Source organism: Dendropsophus ebraccatus, chromosome 1 (assembly GCF_027789765.1).
Source record: "Dendropsophus ebraccatus isolate aDenEbr1 chromosome 1, aDenEbr1.pat, whole genome shotgun sequence".
Lineage (NCBI taxonomy): Eukaryota > Metazoa > Chordata > Amphibia > Anura > Hylidae > Dendropsophus > Dendropsophus ebraccatus.
In genome coordinates, this window is record NC_091454.1 from 74995615 (window position 1) to 75012800 (window position 17186).

At 38.6% G+C, this 17186-nt stretch overlaps 1 protein-coding gene across 13 annotated transcripts in view; it reads left to right on the forward strand.

Moving 5' to 3' along the window:
• MYBPC1 (myosin binding protein C1) overlaps positions 1 to 17186 on the forward strand; it is a 101677-nt gene that overhangs the window by 72354 nt on the left and 12137 nt on the right. For 11 of the 13 annotated variants that reach the window (XM_069973270.1, XM_069973282.1, XM_069973310.1 and 8 more), the window contains 5 exons: positions 1305 to 1676; positions 10871 to 11038; positions 12383 to 12471; positions 15356 to 15551; positions 16075 to 16214. In XM_069973270.1, coding sequence (XP_069829371.1) covers positions 1305 to 1676; positions 10871 to 11038; positions 12383 to 12471; positions 15356 to 15551; positions 16075 to 16214 — 965 coding nt within the window. The remainder of the gene's footprint in view (positions 1 to 1304; positions 1677 to 10870; positions 11039 to 12382; positions 12472 to 15355; positions 15552 to 16074; positions 16215 to 17186) is intronic. The other 2 variants (XM_069973358.1, XM_069973364.1) reach the window with 1 other exon arrangement.

Here is a 17186-nt window from a genome sequence, read left to right on the forward strand (position 1 = left end):
AAACTTGCAGTTTTCAATTTAAAAGTGACACCTATATATAAATAACACAAAATCACACCAATCCCAATAGATGATGGTCAGAGCTTATACATTCCTATCCATTGTACAATGACCTCTATATAGCCTGCCTAAAAAACTTTCCTATAGTCAATAAGTCATCTCCAGAGTATTGCTTCCTATGGTCCATGTGGCCATTACTAGTGATGAGTGAATAGTGAGATATTCGAATATTCGATATTCGTACGAATATCCCGCGAATATTTGAATATTCAATCGAATATTCGATCCCATTAAAGTCTATGGGAACAAGTATTCGATTAATAAAAAACATCTATTTGACCATTTGGAGGGTGAAACCGGAAGCTGGGGGATTTGAACGCTTATCAAATATTTGGCGAATATTCGCAGGATATTCGTACGAATATCAAATATTCGAATATCTCACCATTCGATCGAATATCTATTCGATCGAACAGTATTCGCTCATCACTAGCCATTACTAAATCCTGTTAAAAGTAGTTAATAAAAATCTGTTTTTGACCACTGTTCTGGAACTCTACTTGCTGTTACCTGAATAGCCACATTCTGAAAAACCCCTTGGTACTCTACTAGCCTGCAGCCTTATGCCTGTGTTGGCCATGGCAACATAGTAACTTATCAGAACTGACATAAGCCATTTAGTATGAGGCAATGAAAACACTTTAGCTTTTTATTGCAGTAGTCCGCCCTAAATAAAAAAGGTATTACTCTATTCAGTAATAGATAGGCAAAGAGGGCCCATCCATCTGTTTGTTTTCCTGCAGCTTTGCCATACTGTACATCCACATGACCTCAGCAACTAATCACTGGCTTTAGCGGTGAAGTGGCATCCATGCTTACTTCACCATTAATGCCAAAAAATTTACTTTAGAAGCCAAGTGAATGTTTGGCAAGAACAAAGTAAACAAACACCTACATGAACCATTTAGTCATCAGCACTGTAGCAATGGGGGATTTAACAGGTGAGTAATGTATGACTTTTTATTTTTTCCAACATTTCCTGCTTCCAGGTTAATTTATTAAACTCTCAGACAACCCCTTTATTAGGATACTAACAATAAATATTGTAAAGTAACGTGAATTAAAAAAGTGACATATACTCTTTAAGGCATGAGAAAGTCAGTAAATACATTGTTTAATGTGCAGCATGCTATATAATGTTATCTTGTCAGTGGCCAACAAGTGGTCCTTATTAAAGCAGATTTTTATAGCCTGGAGAATATATGCATCAATGAATAAATCTAAGGTTGCCCCGTCTTTACCAGGAACTGCAGACAAGACGAAACTTTCTGATGAGGAGCTGAGCACTTTAGTGGATGCCATTACCAAACTAGGGTCCCAGCTCTTTGGAGCCCAAACAAGTCCTGCAGATAAAGATAAACTGTGGGCCGACATCCAAAAGCAGATAAATGCTGTGGGGGGCAAAAATATGTCAATTGATGAGATCAAAAAATCTTGGAAAAATCTTAAAAGGCAGACAAAGAAAAAACTAGATCACAACAAGACTCAGAAGTTATTGGAAAGCAAAGGACAAGAACCCGACTTGATCGAGCTAACACCCATAGAGCAGCGGGTAGAAGTTTTGTTACAAAACAAGCAAATCTTTTCTGAAGATTTCCAAGAGGAGCCTGACGAAGGTAATGCTCATATTCCCAAACACTACTTGCTGCATACATGTGCTTTACCATTCATACATTGATTCTATATTTACACATAGCTGGCCATGCAAAAGCTTATCTCTAATGCAAAAGTAAAAAATGTTTGATCACTATTATATTTTATACTTTTGATTTAGAGAAATGCTTTACATTATCCTTTGTGCACCTGTAGTGTTCACTATTACCATGCTTTTGTTTTCTACTGTTACTAAATATCATGCCAATCAACCACTAAAAAAAGGTTCTTTGCCCGTGTCTAAAGAAATTCTACCAGGCCTCCATATTGATGTAATATAGTAATATGAATGTTTGATCTCTGTAGCCCTATATGCAAGCTTTCTTCTGGGCATAAATGATCAGGCAGTTTGACTTTAAACATTTGGGCAAAGTCCTTTAAAGGCTGAGGACACCTTTGAATGTATGTTATCTTCCTTTGCCCTTATTACGATATTAAAAATATTTCTATGTTTCTCTTCTTCAGCCTCCTTGTTCTCACATATAGTGCTGGGGTGCTGTGTTCTTTTATCAGTAAAATTCATCAGAGAAGCCACATTCAATTTGTAGCCTTCATCCCGCCTCTTCAAAACTAATTTTGTAAGATGATTTATAACTATTGACTTTTGGTCTGGTCATAAATCAGCATAGAGGTTCATTCAGAAAGGTATAGATAAGGAATGGAAACGAACCAACCCAGATTTCACTGAAAACAGAACACAGTGGCCAACACAATATACAAAAATGAATAGGCTGTGGAAGAAAAAGTAAGCAAAATGTTAATTAAAACCTATGAGGAAAATGATTGGAGTACCATAATTAGGAAAGTACAATGCAAGAATAAAAAATTCATTCAAATGTGTCCATAAATAGATGACTCCAAAAACAACAAAACCATATGTTAACCTTTGTACAACAGTTCATTGATATACATATAGAATTGATCTATATAGAAAGTTGAGTAACAACAACTAGTTATCTTGTACTGATCCTGAGCAACAGCCACAGTCATGTTCACAATTCTGCAATCTCCAAAGCTGAAATCCTGCACCATGTGTCTTAAGCAGTCTGGAAGTATACAGCAAAGGAGCATCTGCCACTTAAGTGAAATGACATAATTGCACAAATAAATAGTGTTACAACAAGTGTTTTTAGCCTTAGATAGCGTTGTAACACCCTCTATTTGTCTGTGCCATGATGTCACATCAATTAAAAGGCAGATGCCCCTTTGCTGTATACTTCAGAATGTCCTGGTAATCTGAGAAGGAGGCATATGCCTTGAAACACATTTTTTTATAGACTAATAAATTGTTGATTTGTATGTTTACGGCCTGTGCAGAGGGTTCTCTATTTTTTCCCCCTGGATTATTGATCTGTAATATTAGCTACGGTTTTTGGAGTTGCAGCCTGCTCTGTATCTGTGTATGCGCGCTCTGCCTGTTTCTTCTATTTTCTCTACTAAAGGTATAGAAGGTTCACATATAACACAGACTGTGACATACGATCAGTGCAAAATAAATAATGCAATGTAATCAAAGTTACTTAATGTTTTATATAGATTATGTCTATATATATATATACATGTTGTATGATTGTGCTCAAAGGTGTATATATGCTTCAAGTAACTGGTTCACCAGAGACAGACTTAAAAATATTAGTAATATTCCTTGGGCTCCAATAGGGCAATCAGTAATACTAATACATATACAGCCTCTAAACCTAATGGGAATGGCCAGTGATGTATCTATGTACAATCTAAGGCTATGTTCCCACTTACGGGAACGTGCCGTCCTACACTATTTTGATGAAAGGCATCTGGCTATTCACAATATAGGCCGCTAATAATAATCATGATCATTATTAGCGGCTGTCATGAATAGATGAATGTTTTCCCCTGATATAGGATGGCATGTTTTCCTAGTGGGAACATAGCCTTATACTACAACAAAATTTGACTTGCCAAAATAAGCAATAATCTTTCCCCTAAAAACGTGATTATTACTACTCACTGGTTATTACCATTGCTGCTATATTACCTCTATTTTAAACCTATGATTATATTCTATCAGCTGTCTGTATTTCTAAAATGGTCACATGTGCAATGTGTTAACATCATCATTCTGTTTGCATATTTCATTATACATAATCTTTCCCAAGGGCAGGTTGGTATGTTAGGCTGGGTTCGCACTACGTTTTTGCAATCCGTTTAACGTATACATTTTATGGAACAAAAGGATGCAATTGTGTGTTATTCGTTTGGATCTGTTTTTCTTGAATTAAAAAAAAAAAAACGATCAAAACAGATGCTTTTTTTTACAGACACAAAAGTAGTATTGACTACGTTTTTCTGTCTGTTAAAAGTAACCAATTAAAAACGGATACGTTGAACAGATTGCAAAAACGCACTGTGAACCCAGCCTAATACATATTCGGATTTTGTAAAATATATGTAATATGTAGTTATAAGATACTATATAGTAAAGCTATGTACAAACAGTGTTTAATTAGCTTTAATTTTATTTTTTTTGCAGTGAGTTGCATAATTCATTGCAAAATAGTGCTAATTACATCTAAATAAATGCTATGTGTGAACATAGCCTTATGAACAAGAAGTAAAACTTACTTGGCATCATGCTGAAGGCAGGCCATCAAACATTCTTAGATACAATCAATGTCCAACCAGATTATCCAGTCATTTGAGTGCTGAATGATTGTTATCTAGGGGGATTATTACCCGAATACAAAAAGCTTGTTTCACCAGGCACTGGGGGACATTTCCAAATGCAAAAAAAAAACATTGTCTTTAGAACCTGAGAACCAATTATCCATTATTTCTAAAGGCCCACCACTGTACACTGTACACAAATTGTGTGGTTCCCGTTAGACCTTATAATTTACATGTGGAGCAAGGCTCCTTTTAGGGTATGTTCACACTACAGACTTATCACGGAAAATTCAAGCAGAGGCCACACAGTGGACTCCACTTGAAGTTCCGCCAGTCCCATTGACTGAATGCATTTCTCAAGCTCGGTCTGCCATCCACCTAAAGAATTTGAAGCCCTTAATTGGCCTCAAAATGACGGCCATCCTAAATAACTGCACGCCAATCTAGGGACAGGATTATAGTTACAGGTAACCTTTAAAAAAGCAGACAAGGCCCTTGTTGGTATCATGTATTTTATTAAATTTAAAATTTTTTGCATATAACAAATACATGCAACAAATTAACCACTGCCTATATATAACAGCAGGTATTCATACATATGGTCCACAAAGTGACATTACCTCTAGTGGCAAAAAAAGCCCAGGGTGACCAAGTGCAATGCACCCCGACACGCATTTCAGCAAAAACACCTTTTTTGAAGCCTGCCATTTCCAGTTATGATTCATAGTTTTTATCATGTATGTAATTTAGGTAAATATTTATTGTGACTCAATTTGGGCTATGGTCCATATTTTTACATATAAAAAATTTAGAATACAAAGTACAACATAAGCCAGATGTAAAAAGAAAAATAAATTAATAAAAATAATAGGGGAAAAACAAATGCAGTTGTATTTCTGTTTAGCCTTGTACATGTTTTTCTATTGTAGCCTAAATTTCCCATAATACCTCGGGTAGAGGGAGTGGAGTCTCATCACTGTACTTGCAGTCCTAAGTGCAGCAAGTGATAAATTAGTGAGTTCCTGACTTCTCTTCCCTTACTCACAATGGCAATGGCAAAGGCAAAGCCCCATGCCCCAGACCGGAATTACTGAGAGGAGCACTCAAAAGTCTACACTGGCTCTGGAGCTGGTGTAGATTTTCGTCATAATTTACACCTGCTAGCAGCCATAAATAAACATAAATCTTATGTGAGGGGAAGCCTGTCTCCTTCACTCCTTGCTGCATGCATCAGTCAGGATTGGTTTGTGCAAACATCTGCAACTTTTTGCAAACATACACTGGCCATGGGATTAATAACCCCCCATAAAAGCAAAAAAATAAAATAAAATAAAGTGTTTCTTTACAGTAAACATTAAAATGACAATTTTATGGAAGTTAAAGCGACTCCGTACCCACAATCTGACCCCCCCAAACCACTTGTACCTTCAGATAGCTGCTTTTAATCCAAGATCTGTCCTGGGGTCCATTCGGCAGGGGATGCAGTTATTGTCCTAAAAACAACTTTTAATCGTACAGCGCTGTGTCTAACGGCCGGGGCTTACATTTGTATATGCATTAGGCTGGCACACCCTGTCTGTCCTTCCTCCCCACCCTCCTCATCATTAGGAATGCTCCAGGCAGATTGCTTCCTATTCCCCACCTGTGTGTATAATGAACATGGGCTGCATCGTTAATACACCTGTGCAAAGCTCAAACAGCAGTAAATGTTCCTGGATCATTCCTAATGATGAGGAGGGTGGGGAAGAAAGACAGAGAGGTTGTGCCAGCCTAATGCATATACAAATGTAAGCCCCGACCGTTAGACACAGCGCTGTAGGATTAAAAGTTGTTTTTAGGACAATACCTGCATCCCCTGCCGAATGGACCCCAGGACAGATCTTGGATTAAAAGCAGCTATCCAAAGGTACAAGTGGTTTGGGGGGGGGGGCAGATTGTGGGTACAGAGTCGCTTTAAGTCTATATACTAAAAACTCCAACTAACAGACCCATAGACATCAGGTTATTGTTACCCCCAATTTGGTCATATCTGGCCCAAATGACCACAGTGATCCAAGTAATTTATGCTGATAGAATGTGATGTATAAAACAAAAACAGAAGACGTCACCAAGTAACCTGTATCAGCTTTTCTTAAGAATGGCTATATTTCTACTAGAAAGCTGCTCCACCATCTCACATAACCGCCCATACAACAACATTCATTTGTCATTGCTTCAAATTGTCATATGCTTTTGCTTGCTCCTGTCTCTCTCTATATATACATTTGAGTAGCTTATCAATAAGCATTGGATGATACAATGTGAAGAAGACTCTCAGCCTGCAAGATACTTGAAGACCTTATGGAAGACAGAATTCAAGAAGACCAGTGTTTTTGCTATGTGATTGGAGCAATTACTTCATGGCACCAGTTCCTCCGCTATATGATGCTTTTGATCATTTTAATTTACTTTAAGTGAAAATCTGGAAGCTATTATGATGACCAAGAGGCTCATGGGACTACAGTAGCAACACGAAATCTTAGAAGAAGAGCACAAATGACATCTCTTCAGGCCTGTCTTGTAAAAAAAAACAAAAAACTGCAAAACTGAAAGATGTGGTGCTATATGGTTATACCTAGAAAACAAGATCAAATTATTAGGTGTCACTGTATTATGTATAGTGAATACTATTTTATATGACCACACAAAATAGGCTGGATTAACCTGTCATTGTAGCCAATGATTCAGCCACAACCAATATGTAGGTCGGTGTTGTTTTCAAACTGAGTGCAGCAGTTACAATAGTCAATAGTTTCACCCTAATACTATGCGACCAATGACAATCGCATATCTTTTAACTGCAGGAAATTTGAAATCCACACTGACTTGAATGCTGCAATTCTAAGATAGATGTGAATGAGAACTAATGATAAACTGGTAGAAGTTTAACTTTTGGCCCCTTTGCAATATCTGTAAAAGACTCGCAACCTATCATGTGCCATTTATATTACTAACTTGGTATATGGAAAAGGAGCCTTTGGGCACATTCAGCCAACCTGTATCACCGCAACCTCCTGAACCTTTTATTGTTACACCTATGGAATAGTTTTGACCTTCATTTTGTAGTCTCTTTATAACTCTACTTAGATTCTTACAATTTATTTTAAATAGTATGTAGCATTTGTACACAGTGATCAGTGAGAGAATTAAGTCAGCACTGGTAAAAATGGTCCATATTTTTGTTTGCAGAAGATTTGTTTGCACCTACTCCCTTATCAAAGCTGTGCTGCTCTCTTTTGGGCTACATAAATCGATAGATAGGAGATGATAGATAGATAGATAGATAGATAGATAGATAGATAGATAGATAGATAGATCAATAGTACACAAAAGTCCACGGCACTCCAAGGGTCAAGTTGAAAGCAAACTGTGATTTATTTAGTAATACATAGTGAAGCAATCTATACATGTGACATTTTGATGGCTTCACGCCACCTTTTTCGATTTCGAGGTGTGAAGCCATCGAAACGTTGTGTGTATGGATTGCTTCACTATGTATTACTAAATAAATCACAGCTTCCTTTCCACTTGACCCTTGGAGTGCCATGGACTTTCGTGTACTATTTAGCTGCGGTCTGAAATTAAGACTGAGGTCCACTGGCACCCACTCTCTTATCAAAGCTGTGCTGCTCTTTTTTAGGCTAGATAAATCGATAGATAGGAGCTAGATAGATAGATAGATAGATAGGAGATAGATAGATCGATAGACAGATAGATAAAGGAGAAAGCCGCACTTCCGAATCCAAGTGGCGGGTGCTGTACGGAGTAAGTCCCTTGGCTCGGGATCCCAACAAATACAAAAGAAAATCCGCAGCACACCAGCGTCAAGTGAGAAGGAGTGGTATTTATTGCATGTAGCAAGAAACACAAAAAGGGATGCAACGTTTCTGTCTACTCCAAGACCATTCTTGACAATGGTCTTGGAGTAGACAGAAACGTTGCATCCCTTTTTGTGTTTCTTGCTACATGCAATAAATACCACTCCTTCTCACTTGACGCTGGTGTGCTGCGGATTTTCTTTCATAGATAGGAGATAGATAGATAGATAGATAGATAGATAGGAGATAGATAGATAGATAGATAGATAGATAGATAGATAGATAGATAGATAGATATAGGAGATAGATAGACAGATAGACAGATAGATAGATAGATAGATAGATAGATAGATAGATAGATAGATAGATAGATAGATATAGGAGATAGATAGACAGATAGATAGAAGATAAATAGATAGATAGATAGATAGATATAGGAGATAGATAGATAGATAGATAGAAGATAAATAAATAGATAGATAGAGAGATAGATAAATATTTGTAAAAAGCACATATTTTGCTTGAAAAATACTTCATTGAAACATTGCACTGCTTTGGTGAAATAAACACAATTTTCTTTGAATATCCACTGCAGAATACTCCACATGTGATTCTTCCCCTAGGGTATATTCACATATACAGGATCTGCTGTAGATTTGAAGCCACAGATCTGAAGTTGTGTTTAATAATTTAGTTACATTGATATCTGTAGCATCAAATCTATAGCTTGAAGTCTATGACATTGAATCTGCAGCAGATCCTGTACGTGTGGATGGCCCCTTATGATCTACTTTTATGAACAGCTGCACTCTACACAATTTAGAGGTTCCAGGAACCAGGTACAGAGCTGCAGACACAGGTGAAAGGGAGATAAAACAAATGGTGCCTTTAACTTTGTTGAGTTACTGTATAAAATTGCATTTTTCCTTTTTAGCTGAAGTGCCACAAAAATTATGCTGAGCTACAGTATGCACACCTTCTTCCTCCCACGACCTTCCTGTCTCAACTGATTGAACTACAGGGCTGAGCCTGCAACCATGTACATCAGTAGGTCAAGGCAGAGAGATGTAGGGGAGGAGCGTGCATGCTGTGGCTCAGCATCACTCCTGTGGCACTTCAGCTAACAAGAAAAAATGCAATTTTATAATTCTGCAAATGGCCATCAGCAAAGACAAAGGCATTATTGGTTGTATCCTCCTTTCCCCATCTGCCTGTGACTGCCGCTCTGTACCTGGTATGGACCTGACAGACTCCCTTTAAAAACAACCTATGGTCAACTCACATTCCATGAATGGTCAGTGTTCATTCAGAAATTGCTTCATAATTTGCATTCTGGTGGTAGTTTAATTTCTGCAACAAAATAGCCTAAGGCCTCTTTTATACAACAGTATTTAAGTCAGTATTTTGCATCAGGATTTGTGAGGCGATACAAGAGCTAGGTCCAAAGCACCAAAGAAGTAGAAATATTTCCAATATAGTTTTCTTTGTGTTTTGAACCCACTCCTAGTTTTAGCTTCCACATACTGATGCAAAACTTACTTAAATACTACCAAGTGAAATGGTTTAAAGGGGTATTCCAAGATAATATAAGATAATAGCAATATTCTCTTTCTGATTCCATAGAGAATGACTAGAGTTGCAGGTCACGTGCCGTACCCGCAGCTCTATTTAAAACGAATATGGAGATTGATGGGGGGGGGGGGTGCGGAGAACGGACTCCCAGCAATCTCTTATTTGTCACCTACCCTGTGCATAGGGGACAATTTTGTTTTATCTTGGAATAACCCTTTAAGGCTAGGTTAAAACTGCATTTACGCAGTTCTTCACAGCTACCTGTCACCATCCCACCAAGAAAGGGATGTCAATGTGTTCTCTTTATCTAGTGGCAGCCAAATGGGGTAAGCAAATGCAAGCATGTACAGAAGTGTAAAAAACAGTACATGGGCTGGATTTACCTGGACTTTTAGTGTGCTGGGGACCGACCCCTGAGCTTTTTAACCTGATTTACATATTAACAAACAAGCTTATATCTCAGTACTGGAAAGGACTATGGAGAAAGAAAAGATTTGCCCAGAATCCTGATGAGAACCCCTATCTGGCCATGAGGGGTAACCAGAGCCATGCAGAGTCATATACTTTAGATCAAGTATGGGACTATGGTCCTAGGAGTACAGAAAATCCTTTGCTACCAGGATGGAATCCGATCCAGTCCTTTTCACTACATATATGTTCTATGCACAGAAGTGTACTGCAGTAGACAAGTTAGGCTTGGTTCACACTGTGGTCAACCACATTTTTGTGTATGTAAAAAAACCTGATCAATTTCATTTTTTAATAATCAGTTTCTTTTTTTAATAATGTAAGTTAATGGAAAACTGGTTCCATCAGTATGGTTTACCACAACATCCAGTTTTACCAACTGTTTTTGTATCCATATTTTTCTTTTAAACATACACATTAAATGGACAGCAAAAACACAGTGTGAATTTAGTCTTAAAGCAACACTTTGCATACTGTTTACATTTAAAATCCTAAAGTACTGTATTAACAGTGACAAATATACCTTCTTTATGTACTATTTGTTTTCAAAGAATACATGTTGAAATTGTCTACATAGTATGTTACCTTACTTTGTTACACTATATTTTTTTTATTAGCGGAAGAGTGGATTGTTGCCAATCCAGAACTCACTGACAAAACAAGGTTTACCATTACTGGGCTTCCTACTGGATCTAAGATTTTTGTGCGTGTGAAAGCTTTAAATGCTGCTGGCAATAGTGATCCTAGAATACACCCAAATCCAATCCTGGTAAAGGAAATTATAGGTAATTACCAGATTTAATGTTGTGAAAATAAAAACATTAATTTAGTTTGTTGTTAGACACAATTTTACAATTGTTAAGCTAATGATACTATTTTTGTAAATTCTCGATCAAGACTATGGTCAGTCATGTGTCTGTGAAGGTTATCAGCTGGTAGCACAACTAACTCTGCTTGTACTGTGCATATAATGGTGTTATGGTCATAGTGGTAGGTAGGAGTGGGAATGGAGAGCAGGCCCATTAGTTATTAGTAAAAGTACCTGGTGGTGTTTCAGGTAAGTGGCTTAGTAAGAAATAGGTGGGCCATGGTACTATTACAACAAATACACATTTCCCATGGGTAGAAATGTAAGTTGGCAAAAACTGCCAGGCAGATTGGAAGCAGCACTTTGTTTCTCCAAAGTTGTTGACAGAGGAGGGCCCCACAGGATGTCCCCTCTATTGCATCCATATTTATAGACAGAGATATTCTTAAGTGGACAGAATTCCTGTGTAAGATAAAGACGTTATGCACCCTATGTGAGAAAATAAAGACAGATCTCATTTTTATATTGTGAATACTACTTTACATTTAATGATGTTTTAAAGTGTCACTGTCGTGAATTTTTTTTTTTGCAGAAATCAATAGTCCAGGCGATTTTAAGAAACTTTGTAATTGGGTTTATTATCCGAAAAATGCATTTTTTATCATGAAAAAGCAGTTTGAAGCTCTCCCCCCTGTCTTCATTGTTCTCCTATGGAGAGAGCTAAAGAAAAGACCAAAACAGGACAACAAAGAGTTAATCTACAAATCCCTCACGGGATATCTCCTGTGACAGTCCCCAGTGACCTGTCTGAGCTCAGATTACAGCTGTCACCCAGCTCCGTGCCTGTAATCCTCTGTTATCTGCTTTCTGCTGCCGGCTAACTCCCTCCTTCCTCCTCCCCCCTCCCCTCTCCCTAGAGCAGACAGGGGACGTCTCCTGCAACAAGTCACAATTTTCAGATTTTTCAGAGTGGATGAAAAAGAGGAAGGAGGGGGGGACCTGGGAAAAGGCTTTTTACATGCAGATAATGGCAGATTTGGCTTATAAACCCAATTACAAAGTTTCTTAAAATCGCCTGGACTATTGATTTCTGCAAAAAAAAAAAAATACGACAGTGACTCTTTAAGTAAATTTGCAATTGTATTTTTGTAACTAGTTATACAACATGAGTTTATATTTGACAAGAAAACAGGATTTGACTCTAACCCTGTGGATTCTAGGAACATTTCTCAGAGAGTCAACCTAGGTTTGCAAAGATGTTTGATTTTTTTTTTAACAAAATTTTCTGTACTCTAATGGTATGTTTACCTTTTTCTGTTAGTGCCTCCAAAGATCCGCCTTCCAAGGCACCTAAAGCAAACCTATATCCGAAAAGTAGGAGAGGCTGTAAATCTGGTAATACCTTTCCAAGTAAGTTTAGATCATCTTTATATGTTATATTTTATAATATGCATTTACCAAATTCAAACTAAATACATTGTTCTGCTATACATTGTTCACTTACTGAGCTGATACACGGCTTAAAGGACAAGAGCCATGAAAAACTTTTTCCCAGTAATTGAAGCACATTACAAAGTTATATAATTCTGTAATATGCTTCAATCACCTATCTGCCTCCCTTCCCTGTCTTTTCCCCCCTCCACCCCCCACCAGGAAGTGTCCTGACTCACACAGACCTGATTACTGTCGTCACCGTCACCAAGCTCTTCTCTCAGCTCCTTCTCCTGTTACACTAGCCTCCCCCTCCCCTGCCTTGTCAGGTGACAGGCTTGCTCAGCTCCCATTGGCTGAACAACTGCAAGCCATCACTTGTCACATGTCACTTGCTTATCTTCCCTCAGACTGACTACGGCACTTAGGCAGCTCCCCCCTCCCCTCATACCCTCTCTCCTGCTGCCCTGGACTCAGTGAAGGAGTCATGTCACTAGAGAAGATAAGCTGAGCAAGCAGAGTCACCTGACAAGGAGGGGAGGGGGAGGCTGGTGTAACAGGACCTAGAGCAGCCCTCCTGCTGATGACTCATCCTCACAAGAAGGAGCTGCCTGGTGACGGTGACGACAGTAATCAGGTCTGTGTGAGTCAGGACACTTCCTGGTGGGGGGTGGAGGGGGGAAAAGACAGGGAAGGGAGGCAGATAGGTGATTGAAGCATATTACAGAGTTATATAACTTTGTAATGTGCTTCAATTACTGGGAAAAAGTTTTTCATGGCACTTGTCCTTTAATTATCGATATCGCTTTGTCCGTCAAGCCCTTGCTTTGGTGTAAAAATAATAAAAAGATAAAGAGTACTTACCTGTCCATGCTTCCCTGGTGTCCTCCAGCCTTGGTCCTATGTTACCTGCTCCCCACAGCCGCCTTGAGGTCTTCTGATCCCATCTCTGAAGTAACAGCCAACTCAATGGCCAGTGATTGACTGAGCAGTCAGTCACTTTAGAGACAGGTTTGGAAGTACTGGCGGCAACTGTGGTGAGCTGAGAACACAGGAACAAGGCAGCAGAACATCGGGGGAGCCTCAACAGGTAAATATAATGTTTTTTTTCTTTACCCAGCATCAGTTGTAAGTCACGCATCAATATTATACAAAGCGAGGCATGGTCGGTGGGTGATGATTTTTAAATATGTTAAAAAACAACAATCAGCCTGCCTGATTTGGCAGATTATCGCTCTGTGTAATAGGGCTTTAAAGGACAACTCTGGTGCTGATTAAAAAAAAAACAGTCAATCATAAACATAGTTTTCACATTTACCATCCCTCCTGAGCCTGCTGTTTGCAGGTCCCTAAACCTCCAGTTGGTGTCTTCATTTTTTCTTCACTTCCTGGTCTGGGCTTTCCCATGATGCGCTTTGTCTCCTGTGATGTCTGACTCTGAAGAACTGTCAGATGGCTTACATCATCTGACAAGGGAGGCTGGCCTAACAGGGCTTAGACCAGCCTCTCTCTTGATGATGTCATTGTCACAAAATATGCAAAAGAAGAGCCTGTGGAGCCTCATTGGAGAGTCTGGAAACACAGAACTAGCCCTTCCCGGAGGGATTTCTGGCTAGTCCTGTGTTTCGAGACTCTTCAATGAGGCTCCGCGGGCTCTTCTTTTGCATATTTATGTTTCCCAGGGAGCAATGCACCTAGGATTTCACTGCATTGAGCACTTTCACTAGCAGCCGGCAGTGTTATTGTTTGGCTGGTCTCCCTAAGATCACCATTCTGTTTCTCTTATTGTCACAAAATGGCTGCCACAAAGCAGCCTGGGGTCAATAGTCATTAGGGAAGAACAAGTTTACTTCACTTCCCGGTGGGAGGTTGAGGGGGGAAAAGATAGGGAAGGGGGGGGGGCTGATGTAACTAATACAACTTTGTAATGTGTTTCAATTACTGGTAAAAAGCTTTTCACCGGTATTGTCCTTTAATGGTCTTCATCCTGCAGTTCTCCATCTCTTGTAATCACCTTGAATACTGGAGGGTGGTGACCAATGTCATATACCAAATTAAGATAAAATAACATGGTCATTGGTATTTTGTTTTTCAATTTCTCCAATCTCCTTGAATAAGCATTGATACATTGCTCTAACTTTTATCACTCCAACAGTTGCCAGTAGAGATGACTGAATTTACAGTAATAACGAAGTGAACCGCTTCGTAAGCTCAGCAGTCAACTTATCAGCCAGCTGCCTTTGAAGTGCCGCTTCTCCCTGAGTGCCTGGTAAAGCTGGACACAGTCCTGGGAAACTTCTTCCCAGGACTGGATCCAGCTTTTCCTAGCAGCCAAGCGGAGCTGCATGGACTTCAATGGCAGCCAGCAATAAGCTTACTGCCAAGCTAATAAAGTGCTTTGCTTCATTATTACTGTAAATCTCTAGTTGCCAGATCTGCCATCCAAATAATAACTATAGTTTGCACACCTGTTATCTTGTATCATGTGTCACATACCCCTGATGACACCACAACTGTGGTTAAATATGTTGGGTAGACACTAATGCTGCTAAGTGGCAGCATCTGAATGTGCAAATCTTAAGGGAAGCAGCAGGTTCACATTTTCACACACAATAGTGTGGCATAGTTTCTGTGCATGACACCATGTTTTAAATTTTAATATGACTCTTTCCCAGGCCTAGTTTCCATAGGAAATACACTTGCAGCGGGTCCCCTCTGCCTGTTTCAGTTAGATGTGCAATGAGTATCTTTATCTAGATGGCATGGGCCAATAAAACTAGCTCTGCGCTTCACAGCAATTCTAGTTCACTTCCCGAATCATAGATCACAGGGGGTAACATGATATTTATAAATTCATTACCAGGGTAAACCTAGACCTAAGGTATCTTGGAAAAAGAATGGATCACATGTAGACAAGACACAAATAAGTATTCGCAACACTGAATGTGATACTATCATCTTCATCCGCAAAGCTGAGAAAAGTCATTCTGGAAAATATGATTTGAAGGTGAAAGTTGAGAACCTCCAAGATAAGGCATCAATTTACATTCAGATTGTTGGTATGTATTTATCTTACTCTTACCAATATGCTATATATTACAGAACTGTTTTTCCAAAGCTATAAACCCATAAGCATCATTTACTGGCCTTTTGATGCCTTTGTACAGCATGGAATTATACAAACCTTCCACACCAGAAGCAATGGAATATGGAAAACATGATTTTTGTTTTTTTTTGGGATTCCATCTGAAAAAAACCTCTGTATTCTTTTGTATCAGATCAGTGGTATACAAAAGTACAGTAAGACTCAACAGACTTATATTGGTGCTGTATTACTGCTCCATACAACTCGGTAGTGAGGCATAATATGGGAGTATGGACAATGCATTAACCCTACAACATATTCTTGTTATAGTTTTGGTAGAAACAAATTAAAATTCTCGACTTACTTTCTTTTGCCTGTATCTTTTAGATATATTTAATTAGTTTAAATGGATTGAAAGTGTTCCTTGACCTGTCAGGTTTGCAATCTAAAGGTAGAGGAGACAACCAATATCAATAAAACTTTATTGATTTATCTAGATCGGCCTGGACCTCCGGAATCGGTAGTAATTGAAGAAGTCTGGGGAGAGAATGTTGCATTAGAATGGAAGCCACCAACAGACAATGGCAATGCTGCTATCACTGGATACACTATTCAGAAGGCTGATAAGAAAACAATGGTTTGTTGTTTAATACAAGCAAGAAATCAATACAATTTCATAAATACATAAATCTTTACAATTACTGCAAATAACATCTTATGGTATATTGTAAACTGCATATAAAATCTTTCTCTAAGAACCCTATGGCACAGAAAATTTAACTTGCGAAAAATCATTATATTGTTAGAATTTAAGCAATAATTTTTACTTGTCTATCCAGGCAATGATCAAATGAATAAAAATTTGGTCATATGTCGTTCATCGCATCTTTTGAGCTGACCATAAAATCACTCGCAAATCTTTCGGTGTATGTACACCTCATTTGTTTGTTTGATGGAGTGAGAAGTATAAAGTATACGAATAATTGTAATGATGACCGTAGTAACTAACAGCTATCGTTCCATGTATTATGTTGAACGATTTTAGGCCATTAGCAAAAGTGTTCATTTGTAATCGTTTATTGTTATTCGGAGAAAAGGAAAAATATCTTCTTCTAATAGGACCCTAAGGCATTATTCACGTCGTTAGCTAGATCTGAGATCCGTTCAAAACCATCCGTGATTGCATCCATTTTCACTATGTGTAGCCATCCCTCATTATGTTTTCTCAGTGTAAGCAGAGCAGAATCCCACATGTCAGATATAGGAGAGGTGATCCCGACAAATGTTAGATCTTAGATGCTACTCTGGCCAACAATGTACTGACACTAGTTGCCACCATCTCTTTTTAAAGTCTTGCTGTGGTAACATGTACTATGTAGTGTTGCTGCCTTAACAGGGTATCTGGTCATTGCACTTTCACCCTAGGCTCCCAGACTGTGCAATCCATGATATGACCTTGCTTAACTCAGATAGACTGAGGCTCTAGGTTCACTAGTTGTAGAGAAATTCTTTTTTATGGATGCCTTGACACGGCATCATAATCATTTGAAAATCATCTTTCTATGACTATATGTTCCTTTATTACTGACTGTCATGTTTGACCATTGTG